The sequence below is a fragment of the Eptatretus burgeri genome, chromosome 10 (genome assembly GCF_056783735.1).
Source record: "Eptatretus burgeri isolate ZD-2024b chromosome 10, Ebu_testis_v1, whole genome shotgun sequence".
NCBI classification, from domain to species: Eukaryota; Metazoa; Chordata; class Myxini; order Myxiniformes; family Myxinidae; genus Eptatretus; species Eptatretus burgeri.
In genome coordinates, this window is record NC_140970.1 from 26,395,732 (window position 1) to 26,417,377 (window position 21,646).

Consider the following 21,646-nt stretch of genomic DNA (forward strand, 5'->3'; position numbering starts at 1 on the left):
GCTAAAAGTAACCAGCCCAGTGGGCCTTCACTTCTGACTCCTCTGTAAAGAGCCTACCACCCTCTGCTCTCACTGCAGTAAACCAAGGGATGGGCTTGGAGGAATGCAATGCAAGAATTCCCCTGTAAGCAGGATGAGAATCACTTGACCACAGGTGATGCTCTACCCCCTCACAGATTCCTTGCACATAGGCCTCCTTGTCCACCCTTACCGCATGTACAGTTTTACGCCTCAGCTCCCTGAACAGCTCAGCTCTACCATTCAGCCTGGCCCTGCGATTCTGGTCAATAGTGTCCAGTGTCCCTTGAGACAAAATTCTTCTTAACCCAATGGTGAGTTCCAAGGCATCCACCAGCAACATCAAGGACGGTGGTCTTGAAGGCACTCTGCAACTCTTCAGAATCACCCAAAGCACACAGACCCCCAAAATCTCCACTCAGCCAGTTCGTAAACTCCTTAGCTACCCTCTCATCCTTGAGCTTGGCAACATCCAGCATTGGCTGGGATGGTACCAATCTCCTGGATTCAAGCTGCAACTTCAGAGTTGCTGCAACAAGCCTGTGGTCAGTATTGAGGAACTGAGCACTCCAGGAGACCCTGCAGCTCTTGGATTATCCTCCACGAACATCATCGAGCACATGGTCAATCTCCTTTGCCACACCGCCAGCATTGAAATACCAAGTCCAGCGATGAACCTGTGAGTGCTGAAACCATGAAAAAGCCACCCTGGAGTCCATGACTTCTTGCAAAGTCAAGGAAATTAGTGCTATTCTGGTTCACATTTCCAGAGCCATGGGGACCAACACATGTCTCATAACCATCCCTATCAGTTCCTCATTGGTAACACGCTCACCAATAAGTTGTTGGATCATGGCTTTGAGCTCGAACTGGGTCTAAGTTCTTTTATTAAAGCTGATGTTTTGGTGTGGCACCAACAAGTGCTGCTGAATGGAGGCACCCAAGTTCTGAACCTTAAAGATCCAACATGTCATTTTGAAAAGAATAGGTCAATGTGTGTGCCAGTTCTGAGATGAACTTCCTGCTTTGGGATAGCTGGCACACTACCCGCATTACTTGGTATTGGTGGTATGTGGACATGGCATGGGCATGATGGGTGAAATGGCCTTCACTTTTCATTTAATTACTTTATGATAGATGAAAACATTTTTACCAGATGGAAATAACTCAGAGGCTTGATTAATCTAAAACTAGTAATACAATAACTTAATAGGTTGAAAAAGAATGTTTGGCGCATCACAATTTTACAGAATCTCTGCATAAGTAGCCTTCGGTAGAGAAAAATTAACGTGGACAAGACTGGTTCATTAACGAATAGAATCACTTAATTAATTAAATGTATAAATACGGAAACTCCATTGCACATAGTAGGGGCTTGCGTCAGCATCAGATCATTCATTTTTGCAGATGCAGAAGGTCTCTTACCAGCCCAAACTTCCTTTCAGTTTGGACATCAATGGACATCAGTTTGGATATCGATATCAATGGAGGCCCTTGATTTGGGCCCAGTTGACTGCACTACTACCAAACAGAGCTTAAGCCGAAAGCTAAACCACGGGTGCTTAAGCTGAGATATTCTTCTGCAACAATCCCAAGACAGAACAAGCTATTCACTTTGCCAATATCGTTTTAATCCCTACTGTTATCCATTAAAGCATAAAAGCACTTGGAACATTTCCACCTCAATTAGAATCCAGTCACGTCATGCAGACTTACTCCTCTCAGGGATAATGGGTTCCAGCTCAGATGTTGGCCTATATAGCCAACCAGAGCGGTATTGTAATACATAATCCAATGTTCACACATTGTAAGATATACATCAGCACAACAAACAATAATGACCATAAAGATGACATTTATTGTGCAACATTGAAATCAATGATCATTTCATATGGATTCTGCAAACAACAGAAATGCAGGAGCAAATTCCCTCATCAGAAATTAATGAGGACAAATATTGAACTTTGTCTTAAGATTGTTGAGCAAGTGTGTGCCTGATGAATGTCAGATAAAAGGTTCAAATGGAACAAAGGGTGTATATACATATCTATATATATATATATATATATATATATATATATATATATATATATATATATATATATATATACATATATATACATATCTATATATATATATACATATCTATATATATATATATACATACATATCTATCTATACATATCTATATATATATATACATACATATCTATCTATATATATATATATATATATATATATATATATATATATATATATATATATATATATACATATCTATATATATATATACATATCTATATATATATACATATCTATATATATATACATATCTATATATATATACATATCTATATATATACACATATCTATATATATACATATATATATATATATATATATATATATATATATATATATATATATATATATATATACATATCTATATATATATACATATCTATATATATATATATATATATATATATATATATATACATATATATATATATATATACATATATATACATATACATATCTATATATATATACATATACATATCTATATATATATACATATCTATATATATATACATATATATATAGATATGTATATAGATATGTATATATATATAGATATGTATATAGATATGTATATATATATAGATATGTATATAGATATGTATATATATATATATATATATAGATATGTATATATAGGTATGTATATATATATATATACATATATATATATATATATACATATATATATATATATACATATACATATATATATATATATACATATATATATATATATATATACATATATATATATATATATACATATACATATATATATATATATATATATATATATATATATATATATATATATATATACATATATATATATACATACATATATATATATACATACCTATATATATACATATATAAGTAGGGTAAGAATACTGATTCTGGCTCACTTTTCCCCATGTAAATGAATGGGGGATTTTCAGCGATTTATATTTTTTTTCCCTAAAAATAAATCCCCTTTTTATCCCAAGGTATATTTATTTGTCTCCCCTTTTAACTTGGAGGTTGAACCTCATTGAATTGAACACCTGGGGGTTGAACAGCTCACTCATTGAACCTATAAAGATTTGTTCATTCTCAAATTCCTTCAATAGTTTAATTTTCTTTGCACAATAATCCCCATCTAAAATATTGACAAACAAAACATTTGAATCTTTATATTTTTTAAGATACCCCATTTGTGCCATTACGAAATGATAAACTTCTCTTAATGCTCTTGTTTGACCACCTCCTGAGCCACAGGTTATTTTTTGTTAAGCCCCGCCCACTTTTGCTAAGCCCCGCCCACTTTTGCTAAGCTCCGCCCACTTTTCATAAGGTAATTTTTCTAAGCCACGCCCACTTTTCCTAAGCTCCGCCCACTTTTGCTAAGCTCCGCCCACTTTTCATAAGGTATTTTTTCTAAGCCACGCCCACTTTTCCTAAGCTCCGCCCACTTTTGCTAAGCTCCGCCCACTTTTCATAAGGTATTTTTTCTAAGCCACGCCCACTTTTCCTAAGCCCCACCCACTTTTGCTAAGCTCCGCCCACTTTTCATAAGGTATTTTTTCTAAGCCACGCCCACTTTTCCTAAGCCCCGCCCACTTTTGCTAAGCTCCGCCCACTTTTCATGAGGTATTTTTTCTAAGCCCCGCCCACTTTTCCTAAGCCCCGCCCACTTTTGCTAAGCTCCGCCCACTTTTCGTAAGGTATTTTTTCTAAGCCACGCCCACTTTTCCTAAGCTCCGCCTACTTTTGCTAAGCCCCGCCCACTCTTACATCATTTCCAGTTCATCTCTGACTCACAAAGAAATCACTAGAAAATTACAGGATGTTATGGTTTTGAAAAATTTCCCAATGAAGGCTTGCCTAGGCTTGCCCAGGGAATTTCCAAAGGAAACCACACCCACCAGTCTTTCTCTATAAAAGCTTCAAACCCAGGCTCCATTTTAAACATTTGTTCTTGCTGGCAATGGTGTTCTGTGTGCTTGTCTCAAACTCTCTGTCTTCTATGGAACTAAACCTTCAAGTTGATGAACTGGATTCAAACCTCTTATCTATTGAGGTAAGATTTTTTATTTTCCTATTTTCAAACTTTGATTGAAGCATACTCATTTAATAATTAAATAACTTAATTAATACATTATTATTTTCTCTCACAGGAAATTGTATCTGAAAATACTGCTTTTGCTACAACTTGGGGGGAAATTGTTGGCTTGGTTGAAGACCTTGAGTGGGATGACTTTGGTGTTCCTTGGAACTCTCTGTCTTCTATGGAACTAAACCTTCAAGTTGATGAACTGGATTCAAACCTCTTATCTATTGAGGTAAGATTTTTTATTTTCCTATTTTCAAACTTTGATTGAAGCATACTCATTTAATAATTAAATAACTTAATTAATACATTATTATTTTCTCTCACAGGAAATTGTGTCTGAAATACGAAATGAAAATACTGCTTTTGCTACAACTTGGGGCGAAATTGTTGGCTTGGTTGAAGACCTTATGAGCGACCAAGACCCACAGAACGAGTTTGTCCTTGATGACCCAACCAAAGAGTTATACCTTGGAGATCAGCAAAATCCTGAAAAAGAGTTTTACAGCAATAGTACTCATTGTGAGTTATCAAGACAATACCCACTGAACAAGTTATACCTTGATGAGCCAGAATACAAGTTTTACCTTGGAGACTCACAAATTTTGAAAAAATCAGTAAATGAGTTCTGCCTTGATGGTTTAAATAACTACCTTGGAGACTCAGGAAAAGGGTTCTGCCAAGATGGTTCTAAATATGGGGCCTACCTTGGAGACTCACAAATTTTGAAAAAATCAGTAAATGAGTTCTGCCTTGATGGTTTAAATAACTACCTTGGAGACTCAGGAAAAGGGTTCTGCCAAGATGGTTCTAAATATGGGGCCTACCTTGGAGACTCACAAATTTTGAAAAAATCAGTAAATGAGTTCTGCCTTGATGGTTTAAATAACTACCTTGGAGACTCAGGAAAAGGGTTCTGCCAAGATGGTTCTAAATATGGGGCCTACCTTGGAGACTCACAAATTTTGAAAAAATCAGTAAATGAGTTCTGCCTTGATGGTTTAAATAACTACCTTGGAGACTCAGGAAAAGGGTTCTGCCAAGATGGTTCTAAATATGGGGCCTACCTTGGAGACTCACAAATTTTGAAAAAATCAGTAAATGAGTTATCCTTAAGAGACTTTGTAAGTTGGTTTTACTTTGAATACTTGAAATGTGGGTTCTGGATTGATAACTCACAATGTGATACATATCTTGGAAACTCAACGGGAATGTGGTTATACCTTGAAGACTTGGAAAGTTGGGTTTATGTTGGACACTTGAAACTTTTTTGGGGGCTTTTATTTATTTATTTATTTATTTATTATTATTATTATTTTATTTATTTATATTTTGGAGACTTTTGGAGTTGTTATCACTCTTTGGGATCTAAACCTATCGATGTAGTTCTTTGTCGGATGGTGCTTGATGGGAGCAAGATCAAGAAAGTTCTGGGAAGAAAGTGCAGGCTTACTCCCCCTTTCTACGTCATCAAACCTGAAAGCCTTAAAAGACAGAATTGGAAGAAAAAAAAAACGTAAAAATATATATATATATAGGTGGAAATCTCATTTTGAAAAAGACATTGTGTTGGGCGAGGATTGAGTTGGGGTTGAGATTTTGAATGTGAGGGTTGTGGTTGAGATTTTGAATGTGAGGGTTGGGACACACACACACATACACATCAACAAACAAAAGTTAAGCCTTGACTATTCAGTTGAGGATTCTGTGTTTGGGGTTCACAGATCTAAGAACGTCCCCCTTGACACACATTATATACTGTTATACACCTCGGACTTGGCCCTCGAGTGTCCACAACGGTGTATAGTAGGAGGGAGTGAAGCGCCAACCTATTGCTCCCATTACACACACACACACAAACAAAAGTTAAGCCTTGACTATTCAGTTGAGGATTCTGTGTTTGGGGTTCACAGATCTAAGAACGTCCCCCTTGACACACATTATATACTTGTCCCTCTAGTGTCCACAAAGGTGTATTATCTGCTTAGTTTTGTCTTTTGTAATTCCTGTGAATAAAATGAACCTAAAATCTCTTCCCCTTCCAAATCATATATTTTATAAGTCCAAGGAACTGTATCTATTACATCAACAATTTTAAAAGTTCTTTCGTCCATCGTTCAGTAAAACCCTTTTCAAAATGAGATTTCCACCTATATATTCTTACGATATCACCAACTTTGAACTTAGGTTTTCTGACATTAATCTCTTTTTCATATTTTAATTTTGTAAATGTTTCTGATGGCTTCATATTCGTTGACGTGTGAATCGTGTCATTATACTTATCCACAATATCCTGAATAAAAGATAACCATTGTTGTGAACCGAGTTGTGTGAATTTTTTATATAGTCTCTCTTTTAAGGTACGATTAAAACGTTCAACAACAACTGCCTTCCCTTCATTAAAGGTACTGTATAATGTAATACTGTTATTTTTTAGAAAATTCATAAATGTCTTGTTATAAAACTCTCTACCCTCATCAGTCCACAATTTCTTAGGTTTTCTCTTACTTTTATTAAATATCTGTTGAAAAGCTAACATAAGAGTATTACCTGTTTTGTTTTTTAAAGGGACAACCCACGCATATCTACTCCTCAAATCAATAACGGTTAAAGCATACTTGTACCCCTTATCATTATTGAGTTCAATCAAATCAGCAGACCAGATATAATCAACTTCCTTGGAATAAACTTTCCTTCTCTGAAACTTTGTGAATATTGGTTTATGTAATTCATCAGCTAATTGCTCTTCAGTCTTAATGGCATCATTAGAGCCTATAAGTTTTTGAATTTCCAAGTCCAAGTTTCAATTTAGCACTAATCATCTTCTTCACGATGAACCTATCAACTTTTTCTCTCAAGGTTGGATTTTGTATCAGAGACAAATTATATAACATTTCTCTATCGGCTTCATGCTTTTCTTCCAACGTTGTGGTATTCCCATAATCAATATCGTGTCTCATGCACACTTCATCAACTCTATTGATTGGTTTACTCCAGGATTTAGGATTGTCTGCCTCATCTAATCTTTTATCTAAGTTTGTGCCTGGACCACAGAAAGAATAACCTGGAAGATGTAATTCCCCTGGTATTCCAGTAGTTGTAAATTTACTTCCTGATAAAAACTTTTGTATATCTCCTCCGAGTTTGTGTTTGGAGATAAATTGATTTTTTTTTGAACCACACACCAAACATATACCTTTTTGTATAACCCTGTTATTTTTACTTTTAATATATGAAATATTTTTAGTATTAGTTTTCTTTTTACATTTGAGACAATAACTCATTTATTTATGAGAAAAATTTCTGCAGAGTGCAAAAACCTTTTTAGTTTCCAACATGCACATTTGAATCTTAATTTTTAAAACATAAAGAATCCTTAGAAATGCCTTCACTCTCTCCTCCATTTATTTAAGAAAAAACTTGAATTAAAATCTATATCTTGTCGATGCTAATAGTCTTGTCGAAAGTATTGCAAATAGACTTGTCAATTCTTTGTTTTCCTCCTCGGTGGGTTGAGTTATTTTCTGTAATACCTCTATTCTTTTTGAATCTCACTGGTTTCCATATTTTGATATTTATTCATTCTCTCTCTTTCCTCCCTCTCTCTCTTCTCCTTTTCCTCCTTCTCTCTCTTCTCTCTTTCCTCCTTCTCTCTCTTCTCCTTTTCCTCCTTCTCTTTCTTCTCCCTCTCTCTCTTCTCTCTTTCCTCCCTCTCTCTATTCTCTCTTTCCTCCTTCTCTCTCTCCTCCTTCTCCTTTTCCTCCTCTTCCCTCTCTTCTTCAACTCCTTCCTCATCCCTTACTATACTTGAATCGTTTACACCCCATAGAATATTATACATATATTCATCAGGATTTCTTGTTATTCCTGTATCCAAAATAATTTTTTTACAACAGGATACCAATAAAATTTCTTTTGAATTTCTAAAAGAGCCTTACCTTTTCTTAACCTTATAATTTTTTCATTATTTAACATTCTAATTAAATCTAAAGTTGTTGGTTTATCAACATCAGCATAATGCCAATCTTTTATTGAAAATACCTCATTCTTATGTTGTAGAACATATTTATTAAAATACCGAATACCCTTTTCTTGAAGGTATGCTTGAACACAGAAATGATAATTTTCTTGAAGCCTTCTTGCTGTCATTTATGTATTAGAAATATATGTTAGAATAATATTATGGCACGAAACACCTCCCCATCTTCCCATAGTTAAATCATTTTGTATTTCCTTACTTATTATATATAATCCTGTTTTTTCTGTTTTCATGAGATAAACAAGGGCAAAACCATTATTATATTTACCCTTATTAAATTCTTTTATTTGTTGTTTACTAATCGTGGCTCCACAAAACTCATTCTCGATACCAAGTGGATAATATTCTTCCTTACGAGACTGATTTAATTGTTCCAGGTCTTCGAGGTTAATTTTAAATGACCAATTATACCCTAAATCATTCATATCATACCCCCATTGTTCTATTCTCATACAAACGATACGCCCTTCTTTATAAAAATTTATTTTAATTCGAACTGTGAATTCTGTATGACCTGGAGATAATATCAACACTTCTGTATCTTTAGAATACACAGCCGTTTTATTTAAGTATATATATTGTGATAAATCGCTTAATCTCACCAAGTCATTCGCGTCAGTCGGGCTTGGATAATTTTTTAATTTATAAGCATTTTTCATGTTAATATTTTTGTTTATATTATATTTATATCGTTCAGCCTGTGCCTTTGTATAATAATTTGATAAATCAATATCCAGTTCTTGAGATACACCAAAGATAGAACCATCTTTACCAACATAAGTCATTTATATTAGATTAAAAATAATATCATAAAATTTTTTATTTTTGTTGAGTTGAAATAACACATATAGACATAATTGACCACAACACTTGGAATTTAATTCTTGGACTTGAAATGTTTGATAAACACCATTCTGTAAGAATTTTATAACTTCAACAGGTGGTGGAAGACCAAAACTATCAAAATAATATTTGTCTTGACTATTAAAAATACAAACCCAATGAGAACCGTTCCCATCATTATCTTCTAAGTTCATAATAATATTCTTTGTATGTTTCGACACATTTGTTAATTCATCTCTCATACAAATAACCACATTATGAATTTTTAATTTCTTACAATATTTGGCAAGTTGTAAATTTGATGTTGTATTCTTTCCAAATTCTTTCAACCACTCATCAATGCTCATTTATTTATTAGAAAGATATAATCCATTACCTCTTTTCGTTAATTTTACACCTGCTTGTGCTATAGAAGAAAGCATATCTCCAACTAACAATCTCGCTTTATCAGGCAGACCTTCAAGTTTTTCAGCAAAATCTACAATTACACCACTTCCACTAATTTGTTTCTCCAACTCTTTGTTATGTCTTTCCAATTCTTTTTGAGCCTGGAGTTGAGCCTTCCTTTCGTTGGCAGTTTTGACCGCTGTTGAAATACCACCCGTCAATGCTCCAACCGCACTTAAACCAGCAAATAAAGGAATTAGAAATGGGAGAAATCCTCCACTCGTCTCTCTTATTGAATATTTTTTAACATTGGTTTTGTCATTTTAATTTTAAGTGAGCCAGTGTCATTCAAGATTTTAACCTGTTCTCTTGTGAGCAAAACATCAATTCTTACTGCTCCTTTTCTCTGAATTGTATTAACGTTAATCATACAAGGCTTTTGATTTTGAACACAAGATGATAGTTTATGAAGATTGATTTGATTAACATATACCCCAGTTGGTACTTTGTCACTCATTTATTTAACAAAAAATTATGTGAGACTAATCATCACACCATTATCTGTATTAATCTGCAATTCTGTTTCTTCCAAAAGCAAACAATATGTATCAACTTCTTCACTCTCTCCTCTTTCAATGTATAGGGAAGTATCCACTCGATTAGACTTTATAGTTTCTTTTTGAGCGCTCAGGTCAAACGTATAGATTGTATACAAACTTTTAAATGCTGTCATATCCAAAATAGGTTCTTTATTTCCATTACTTTCACACACCTTTTGGTAAGACTTGTATGCTTCAGCAAAATCATTTTTTCCCAATTAATTTCCAATCTATCTCGTGGATAAAATGTTCCATCTAGAGAAACGCGAAGTTGTTTCACCTTAGCATTATCACTCAATGCATTATTCTTATCAGTCGCAGTATCACCATCTGGCTTTTTAAAAATCATCCACAGATATCGTGGCTTTCCTTCCAGAACACCCAAATTCCACGTGTAAGTAGTTTGATTGAGTTTAACGTGTTGACATCTTCTTTTGAGGTATGATACACTGAGTGGTTTTTTGAGTTAAGTCTTCGATTCAACATCTCTTCTGTTTTAAGATTAGGAGTATATTCACTGATATACCAACTCATCTCCTCAATTACAAATTTATTCTGATCACCAAAAGCATTACCAACACCAAAAAGCAATCTATTTTCATTATCATTCCTTTGTAGTTGAAATCTAATTTTAAGACCATACAGAACTTTATCATAATCACAAAATCCAAATATACCTTTAAGAGGAACTGCCACAGTAAAACTATTTTCTGCTTTTGTATCATCATTATACATTCCTTTCCTTTGAGTATACCCAGGGTCTGTGTTTGTTCCCGTTGACATATCAGGAATAAAACCTTCGACAGACCCCTTTCCCATTCTATCACTGAATGTATAGAGTGTAAATTTCATCATTTCAGATACAGCAGAGACATAATCAACCGCTTCAACTTCTTGTGTTCCAATATACAATCGCACACTATCAAACATTTTCCAGAAGAAATCATTTACAAGTGTAGCGTTTGTGTTATTCCCAGCCTTAGTGAATTTAAATTTACACAACAAGAAACTTTCGGAGAGATTCAAATAGGTTTGTTGATTATTTATTTCAAAACTTTTTGTACCATTTGTATTCCAGTCTGTTCCAGTTATTGCATTTACCTTGAAGTAATCTTCTTTTTAGTGGAGTTTGAGATAATAATAGTATCATCCAAATCATAGATACTATCAATTGCTTCCATACTTGTATTTATTTAGGAAAAAGATGTTAAAACTTTTGAAACCCTGATCCAAGTATTTGAATTATTTTCTGTCGTTCTTGGGGGACAACTGAGTTTTACCTTTCTTAATTTCTTTTATTGCTTGTAATTTATGAGATTCTTTCTGAGCATCTTTTATACTCTTTACAGCACCTGCTACATTTCCCACAGCAGAAGCAGTTGAACCAATTAGGTCTTTATGTTTAAGAATAGTTGAACCAATACCCATGAGAGTATCAATTATCCCATCTCCTCTAAATTGATGTCCGACACCCCTTTGTCTCTTAGGTTTATAGTATCCTCTACCAAGATACATACCTTCACCCTTGTAGTACGGGAAAGGAACATCCCATCCCCTGTAATTATTTTATATTTTCCCAACTCGTGCTTCCTCACAATAACCATCGTATTTATTTATTGAAAAACTTCACGTAGGTGAATTCTGATGGATATAACTTCTCCATTAAAAGAGATCACACGATTATCTTGGTCGGTTATCCTAAAATTTACTCTGTGTATGGTTTTTCCTGACACAGGTAGATAAACCAAATTTTTAGGCTCCATATTGAATTTATAACCAATTGGGGTTGAGTATGCGCTGAATGAAAATATTGTATTTGTTTTTAATCCATCATTATAAGCACCATCAATCAAATCACAGTGAATTAACACCGAATTTATTCCTGAGGATATTTGAATGACATTATCACTGTAAAACGTCCCATTAGTTTCAATCTTTTTTGAGGAGAAACCTAATAACTCTCTAAATGAATTATCAATTGTGAAATCAACCTTGTAGTTATTTTTAACTTTAATCGTTGATTTTGAAGTATGTTTTTGAATGTTTATAATAATATTTTTTGGTTCATCACCCTGTTCTTTCATAAGACGAGCAATTTCGGAAGATATTTGAGAAATCTCGTATGCTCCGGTGAGACTGTTATCGCTTTTGTATCCACTTCCCGGATTATAACTAAACTTGTCATTTTTCTCGGTTATATTAAATAAGGTATTATAAGTCTCCATGGACAATAAAGATGCCTCATATTCTTTTGTTGTGTCAAGTTGTAGTGGGTATGGGAATGAAGATGTGTGGTCGCTTGTTGTGAAATTAAAACTCAGGATTGTGCTTCTCATCTTATTTAATATGAGATAAAATGTCTTTATATTGAGATTTATTAATTATTTTCATGTTCATCAACTGATCTAAAATGGCTGATGCTTCATTAAAACAATTGTTATTTCCAGCCTTCTTACTGCCGAACAACAATAACAGTCTATTAACTAATTGCGATGGGTCATTTGGAAGAAAACTAATACCTGAACCAAGGATACTTAAAGCCTGAATAATGTGTTTCTCCTTCTCATTCTTCCTACTTTTACCAGAAAGAATAACCTTATAATTTAGAGTGTTCAGCAAATCAATATATACTCTATCATCATTATTTTCCATATCCAATGGTTTATCAATATACTTTGATTCATCCCTCACAGTTGAACCTTGTCTTCCATCTTTTGTGAGAAGAAACATTAATCTCGGAGTTAGTTTAACAGGGGTTGAGCAGAACTTAAGAACCTTAATTCATCATTAAATATCAATACCTTTTCTTTAACAAGATGAAATATTGCTGGTTGTTCTGTTGGAATGAGTCCTGCTTTGGTTTTTGAATCCGCTGAATATTCATTGTTTTGAACAGCATTCACAATATAATCAGGGGTTGATTAATCTCTTCCAGTTGTTGAAATAAACCTTCATCATCATATTCTAATTCTCCTAAATGCTCTAATTCTTCCTCCGTCATTTGACTGAAATCTTTTAACATTTGAAGCTTTCTAGGAGTATATTCTACTGTGGGAACTGTGGAAACATCTTTCATTTTTTCTTGGGAAGTTTTTAAAAGTGGTTTAAAAAATTTCTCTTGTTTTTTTCAAATGCTTCTTCGCCCGTTAGTTTCTGTCTGCGTTTCTTCTTTATGTCTTCCTGTTGTTTTACAACTTTTGAAACCAACTCTTGATGTTCCTTAAATCTTCTTGCTCTTTCTTTTGTATCCATTTATTTATTGTAAAATATCATTTAATGAATTGTAAAGATCAACAGGGAAATTTTCCTTTTCTTCATCATTCAAGTAGATGTGTTCAAATAAATCCTTTTCTTTAAATATTTCATCAAATTCTTTATTAACATTAATGCGAGTTGTAATTTCTTCTTCACTAATCCTTGCATCTCTGCTTTTCATAGGTTTGTGTTGAGTTTCTTCATCAACATCAAAACCGAATGATAAAATCTTCACTCCGCTCAGATATTTAATAATTTGTCTCGTTCCTTCTGGATTAGTTTCTAATATCCCAACACCACCAGATTTTAGTTTCTTTAACTCACTCTTACAATGTGAATATTTTGTTGTACCAAGAGAAACCTCCTCAAATATTTGTCCTTCATTCCTCAATCGCATATGTTCCTCCACTGAAATATAGTGATAATCTTCACCTTTTACTTCTCCAGGTCTTATTGCTCTAGTTGTTGTTGATACAATGCGTATCACGGGGTGTTTTTTAAGTAAATTTACAATATTCTCATTTGTACTACACAAGAACCTTGATTTATGAAAGTTTTTTCCAGAAGCAGATTTACCCACAAGATTTATAATAATAGTTGTCATTTATATATGTAATTGTTTATAAAACAAAAAATATATCCCTTAATATCTCATCTTGTTTCACAACAATATATTTATATTTTTCAGTCGTGTGCTTCATATAATCCTCAAATTTCTTTTTACTACATAATGTAGAACAATTATCTCTCCAAAAATTATTGATATCTATTGAATTTAACTTGAATAAAATAAAAGTATTAGCATTGTTTCTGATGGAACGACGAGGAAGTTGAAAGTATGATTGACTAAGATAAATACAATTACAAGAAGAATGTCTCCCTCTTGTGTAGTAGCTGTCCATTACCGTTTGGTTTCTCTCATTAACACAATCATCAAAGATAACGAGGTTCTTTTTTGATTTATCCAAATCTTGGGGAGACGGTATATCATCCGTATTATCACTAAGAATACAAGTTATAAGATTTGATTTCTTTTTACATCTCTGTGTATCACAAAATAGTTGAATTATATCTTCAATGTTATAATCATTTAGGTTTTTTTGACGTTTAAATAAACCTATTATATCTTCTTTTTGAAGACCAGCATTAAAACCTTGTGAGAGTAGTTGATACTCTGGTTGAAAACTCGACTTTGTGAAAATTATTAAATTATCATAATCTAAAAAGTTGGGAGTGAGGAGCATTTTTAAAAGTAAGCAGGTTTTTCCACATCCACTTGAACCAACTATGAGACATCTTAATGAATTTGGGAGATTTTTATGGTTGTTAAATTTTATCTTATTTTCCCAAATAGGTAAAAAATCATTCATTTATATATTTGAAAAACAGGTTATTTAATTTATTATTAGCTTTTTTAGAAACTCTATATTTTATCCTAAGTTCAGGTTTAATTTCAAGATAATCCATTATTTTATTTATACAATATCTTGTGTTGATATTTCCCTGAAAATTACATCCATGAATAATATACAACAACAATCCTTTGAACATTTCTCTTATACGTTCAGTTTCTTCCCTTGTAAGGAAAGGTGTGTTATCATCCTCATACTTTACATTCATTTCTCTAATCAATCTTGTAAAGTAATTCATTTTTGGTGTAAATCTAAAAGAATTATTTTCCTTTTTATATTTTTTATTATCATTAATTAGAAGATAATCACAGAATATACATTGTTTATAGGCTTTTGACTCTGTGTTTAATCCCTGTCTTTCACACGCAGGACAATTCTCAAATTTGTCATATGGAGAATCAGGAAAGTCTAGCATATTTATAAAGTAAAACTTTACTTAAACTGAAATTCATCTATACTTTCAGTTGTATATTACCATCGATATCGATATACTTTTTTTCATTATCAGATTCAACGACAACATTTTTTATATTAAAGGTAATTTTAAAATTATCGTTAACTACTATTGAACGAAATGTCATTTCACCTGATATATTAACATCCTTTATTTCATCAAGATTTACATCTTTAGGGTTGTTGAAAAAAATACAAATTTCTCCTTGCATATTACAGATGGTCTTATCTTTTCTTTCTAAAGCTTCATCCATAAGGTTTTTGTTCTTTGATACTTTTTCTTGTTTCATTGCTTTTTCTAGTTTTGAATATATTACTAGAAGGAGAGGAGAAACTTTTGTTAGAGATACTTTAATTGATGTTCTACCAGGTATACTAAAAGCCCTTCCACTGAAGGAAATTGAAGAACTCATATTATTTACCATAATAGTTTTTATCCAATAGTTGTTATATTTATCTTTGTTCAATTTTACATCCTTGACATATTTCTCAGTATCTTTAACAGATGAAGAGATTGATTGAAACTTGTCTTTTGTGTCTTGAAACATTGTATTTATTAAGTGAAAAAGTTGGAGGATAAAATGTTTTTAAGCACAGATTCACCTATAAATTAAACGAAATTTTCATCAAGAAAATTTTAGTTTAAGCAAAGTTTTATTCTATAAATATGGTGAATACAACGTACTGCGATGTTTGTAATCACGAATATAAACATTATAGAAAACACCTCCGAACCAACAAACACACATTTAATCTATTTCATCAAATATCTCCTCTTGAGTTGGAAAGAAAACATTGTGATATCTGTTCAAAGGATGTTTTGAAGAGTAGTTATAATCAACATCTTCAATCACAAAAACACAAGAAAAATGAGTTTAAAGTAAAGGGAGACTATTATATTAAAAACACTGATGAGGCATTTAAAGGGCATATAAAAATAAGGATTTTTCAATTTGGAGAACCCAGTCCATCATCAATAGCTGAATCAATTGAAATAGTGAAACCCGATGTTGAAAAATTTATTAAAAAGACATTAAAAGAAATAAAAACTTTAAAGTTTTATATGGGAGTGAAAATGAATATGAAAAGACAAGATGAAGAACAAACTCCTTATATGAGAACAGATCTTCATTTTATAACATCATTTCAAGATTTTTTGAATAGTGGGGTTTATGAAGAACTATCAAGACAAGAGGAGGATGTTGATAATACAGTGGTAGGAAGTGGATTCAATATTAAAAAAATCATCTTTTTAGATATACACATTCTAAAATCAAACCCTCTTAAAGCTTCTTCTTATATTGAATTACCAAAAGAAATAAAACTAAAGAAGGCAGTTGTTAATATTAAGAACAATGATAATAAATGTTTTCTCTGGTCTGTTCTTGCTCACTTACATCCACCAAAATGTAATTCAGAAAGAGTAAAACAATATATGAAATATGAGAATACCTTGGACATTAAAGATTTTAAATTCCCAATGCCATTAACAGATATTCCTAAATTTGAGAAAAAGAATAATCTTTCTATTAATGTATATGGATTAACGGATACAAACAAAATTCAAATATTAAAAATTTCAAACAACTATAAAAATGAAGAAACACACATTGACCTTTTATATTTTAGTGTTGGAAAGAATTCACATTACACATACATCAATAATTTATCAAGATTAATCTCTTCTCAGGTATTCAGAACAGCAAACAAAATATATCCTTGTAAGCGATGTCTTAATTCATTTCATACAAAAGAACGATTAGAACAACATTCAAAATATTGTAGTAATCATAAATCAGCTGTAATTACAATGCCTAAACCTGGTGAAAAGATTTATTTTGAAGATTATAATAAATCTATCATGCACCCATTTGTGATATACGCTGATTTTGAATGTATCCTTAAAAAGATAAATACTGCTTCTCCTAATCCAAAAGAACCATATACAAATAAATATCAAAAACATATTCCTTGTGGTTTTTGTTATTATATCAAATCATCTGTTGGAGAAAAGTATAACAAACTTGAACATTATCGTGGAAAAAATGCTTCACAAGAGTTTGTAAAACGATTAGAAAAGGATTGTATAAGACTCACTAAATTAATGAAAGAAACAAATGAACCGATGAAATTAACCAAAGAAGAAAAATTAGAATTTAGAATGAACAATATCTGTCATATTTGTGAGGGGAAATTAAGGAGTTTAAAGTTAGAGACCATTGTCATCTTACTGGTAAATATAGAGGTCCCGCTCATTCCTGTTGTAATCTTAATTATAAATTACCTTCTTTTATTCCAGTCTTTCTTCACAACAGCGCCAACTATGATACACATCTATTTATAAATGAACTTTCAAAAACACCAGGGAATATTTCTGCTATAACAAACACAAGTCAAAAGTATATTTCATTTTCAAAAATGATATTCACAAAACCTATAACTCGTATTAGGTTTTTAGATTCTTACAAGTTTATGGGAACACCACTAGCCTACCTCGCATCAAATCTAAGCTCCACGGACTCTTTTCCAAATCTTAATTCATTCTTTCCAAAAGAGGAAATTCTCACTAAAGAGGAAATTCAGATTAAAGAGAGAATTCAAAGTAAAGAGGAAATTCTAACTGAAGATGAAATTCTAATTATAAAGAAAATTCGAACTAAAGAGGAAATTCAGATTAAAGATGAAATTCTGATTAAAGAAGGAATTCTTACGAGAGAGGAAATTCAAACAAGGAATGAAATTCAAAGTAAAGAGAAAATTCTTACAAGTAAGGGAATTTATCCTTATGATTATATGGATTCATTTATGAGATTTAAAGAAACACAACTTCCTTCAAAAGAAAGTTTCTATAATAACCTTTATGAAGAAGAGATAAGTGATAAGGAATATAAACACGCACAAGAAATATGGAAAATATTTAAGATAAAGAACCTTGGAGAATATCACGATTTATATCTAAAAACAGATGTTTTATTGTTAGCTGATGTGTTTGAAGCTTTTAGATCACTCTGTCATAATAAAAATTGTTATGGATTAGATCCTGCCCACTATTTCACAGCTCCTGGTTTAGCTTGGAGTGCAATGTTGAAAATGACAAAACAAGATATAGATTTAATCAGTGATGTGGATATGCTTTTGATGATTGAGAAGTCCAAGAGAGGTGGAATATCACAAGTATGTTCAAAAGATATGCTAAAGCAAATAATAAATATCTTCCAAATTATGATAGTGAAAAAGATAGTAATTATTTGATGTATTTTGATGCTAATAATTTGTATGGATGGGCAATGTCTCAATCTCTGCCTTATGGTAAATTAGAGTGGGTGGAAGAAAAGGATTATGAAAAGGCTTTGATGAATATTGTTATTTCTTCTCAAGAGGAATTGAATGACGAAGAAGAAGGTTATTATTTTGAAGTTGATTTGAGGTACCCGAGTGATCTTCATAATAAGCATAAAGATCTTCCTTTTGCATGTGAGAAAGAAACTCCAAAGAAAGAATGGTTAAGTGATTATCATAAAAGTTTTAATATTAAAGGTAAATCAACAGAAAAGTTATTAACAACATTCTATGATAAAGAGGGATATGTTTTGCATCAGAGAAGCTTAAAACAGTTTTTGAGAGAAGGATTGAGAGTAGCTAAAATTCATAGAGTTTTAAAATTTAAACAAAGTCCTTGGGTGAAAAAGTATATTCAATTCAATACAGATATGAGAGCAAATACAAAAGTAAAATTTGAAGGGGACTTTTATAAATTAATGAATAATGCTGTATTTGGAAAGACTATGGAAAATGTTAGAAACAGGCAAAACATTAGATTCGCAACATCTTGGAAAGAAGCTTCGAGATTGATAAATAAACCAAGTTTTGAGAGAGAAGAGGTTTTTTCAGAGAACTTTTCTGCAATTCATATGAAAAAGGAAAGTATTGTAATGGATAAACCAATTTATATTGGAACAGCAGTTCTTGATTTATCAAAGATATTGATGTATGATTATTTGTATAATGACTTAAAGAAAGAGTATGGTGAAAATGTTTCATTGTTATATATGGATACTGATAGTTTTATCCTAGATATAAAAACTGATGATGTTTATGAAGATATGAAGAAAAATATTGGAGTATATGATACAAGTAATTTCAGCAAGAAGAGTGAGTTATTTTCCAAAAAGAATGAAAAGGTTATTGGTAAGTTTAAGGATGAGTTGGGTGGAAAAGTAATGAGTGAGTTTATTGGATTGAGAGCAAAGGCATATGCTTATAAGTATGGTGAACAGATTGATAAGAGGTTAAAGGGAATAAAGAAATATGTAATAAAGAAATCAATAACTTTTAGAAATTATTATAATTGTTTGATGAATAAGAAAGAAGAATATAGGAAAATGAATACAATAAGAAGTTATAAACATGACATATATAGTGAAGAAGTAAATAAAAAGGCATTAGGAGCCTTTGATGATAAGAGATTTATTTTAGATAATGGAATAGATTGTGTTCCATATGGATATTGTATGATAGAGTGTATAAAATAGATTATGTTTTAACGATGGGAAGATGGGTTAGGGTTTTTTAAGGGCTACACTTGTGGTTTTTTCACAATATATAAATGGTTAAACCAAGTATTAATCAAACTAAAGAGTGGAGAAAATCTCAGTCTTGGTATATAAATGGAAAACATAATGAATGTGAAAAATATCAAATAAGTCTTATTGAAAAAATAACTAAAACAAAGGTAAATAAAACAAATAAGCGAATTAATTTAAAAACTAGTAAGTTAGAGGATGTAAAGAAAAAATGAATATCCTTGAATGGACTGAAAACTTTGATGGTTATCAATTGAACAATGAAAAAACAATTTACTATAATCTCAAAATGATATGTGGCTCAGGAGGTGGTCAGATGAGAGCATTAAGAGAAGTTTATCATTTCGTAATGGCACAAATGGGGTATCTTAAAAAATATAAAGATTCAAATGTTTTGTTTGTCAATATTTTAGATGGGGATTATTGTGCAAAGAAAATTAAACTATTGAAGGAATTTGAGAATGAACAAATCTTTATAGGTTCAATGAGTGAGCTGTTCAACCCCCAGGTGTTCAATTCAATGAGGTTCAACCTCCAAGTTAAAAGGGGAGACAAATAAATATACCTTGGGATAAAAGGGGATTTATTTTTAGGGAAAAAAAATATAAATCGCTGAAAATCCCCCATTCATTTACATGGGGAAAAGTGAGCCAGAATCAGTATTCTTACCCTACTTATATATATATATATATATATACATATCTATATATATATATACATATCTATATACATATCTATATATATATACATATCTATATACATATCTATATACATATCTATATACATATCTATATATATATATATATATATATATATATATATATATATATATACATATCTATATACATATATATATATATATATATATATATATATATATATATATATATATATATATATATATATATATATATATCTATATACATATCTATATACATATCTATATATATATATATATATATATATATATATATATATATATATATATATATATATATATATATATATATATATATATATATATATATATATATATATATATATATATATATATATATATACATATCTATATATATATATATATATATACATATATATATATACATATCTATATACATATCTATATATATATATATATATATATATATATATATATATACATATCTATATATATATATATATATATATATATACATATACATATCTATATATATATATATATATATATACATATACATATGTATATATATATACATACATATACATATCTATATATATATATATACATATCTATATATATATATATATATATATATACATATCTATATATATATACATATCTATATATATATACATATCTATATATATATATATATATATATATATATATATATATATATATATATATATATATATACATATCTATATACATATATATACATATCTATATACATATATATACATATCTATATACATATATATATATATATACATATACATATCGATATATACATATACATATCGATATATATATATATATATATATATATATATATATATATATATATATATATATATATATACATATATATATTGTTGTGGTTGACGAAATTCACAAACCACCATTCAGGTCCCTTAGGTGAGATATCTCTGTAAGTATATGTGTAGTTAGGCCCAAACCCGTTGTTTCGAGGGAATAAATGTCATTCAGTCGGGCTGCGACTCTTCAGGATAGCCGTTTTTCTTTTACTATCTTTATTTTGGACCAGCCGCCATTACTACCACCACCAACCACGTCTCAACAGCCATCACACAACAACCACCAACCACAACGCCGCTTCACAACAACCACCAACCACAACGCCGCTTCACAACAACCACCA

At 31.1% G+C, this 21,646-nt stretch overlaps 2 protein-coding genes across 8 annotated transcripts in view; one reads left to right on the forward strand and one right to left on the reverse strand.

The window, feature by feature from the left end:
• The window catches only part of CACNA2D3 (calcium voltage-gated channel auxiliary subunit alpha2delta 3), a 390,026-nt gene that overhangs the window by 196,856 nt on the left and 171,524 nt on the right, over positions 1–21,646 (reverse strand). The window lies entirely within an intron of this gene.
• LOC147018125 (uncharacterized) lies at positions 2,998–6,501 on the forward strand. The gene is made up of 3 exons (XM_085897485.1): positions 2,998–4,162; positions 4,260–4,424; positions 4,522–6,501. The coding sequence occupies exons 1-3, from the start codon at positions 4,070–4,072 to the stop codon at positions 5,710–5,712; spliced, it is 1,449 nt and encodes a 482-aa protein (XP_085753611.1). The 5' UTR covers positions 2,998–4,069; the 3' UTR covers positions 5,713–6,501.

Bases quoted from the DNA above. Each gene is read 5' to 3' on its own strand.
- LOC147018125 (XM_085897485.1), top strand. From the start codon at position 4,070: ATGGTGTTCTGTGTGCTTGTCTCAAACTCTCTGTCTTCTATGGAACTA. The intron at 4,163-4,259 runs GTAAGATTTTTT...TTTCTCTCACAG, and splicing joins CAAACCTCTTATCTATTGAG to GAAATTGTATCTGAAAATAC. The intron at 4,425-4,521 runs GTAAGATTTTTT...TTTCTCTCACAG, and splicing joins CAAACCTCTTATCTATTGAG to GAAATTGTGTCTGAAATACG.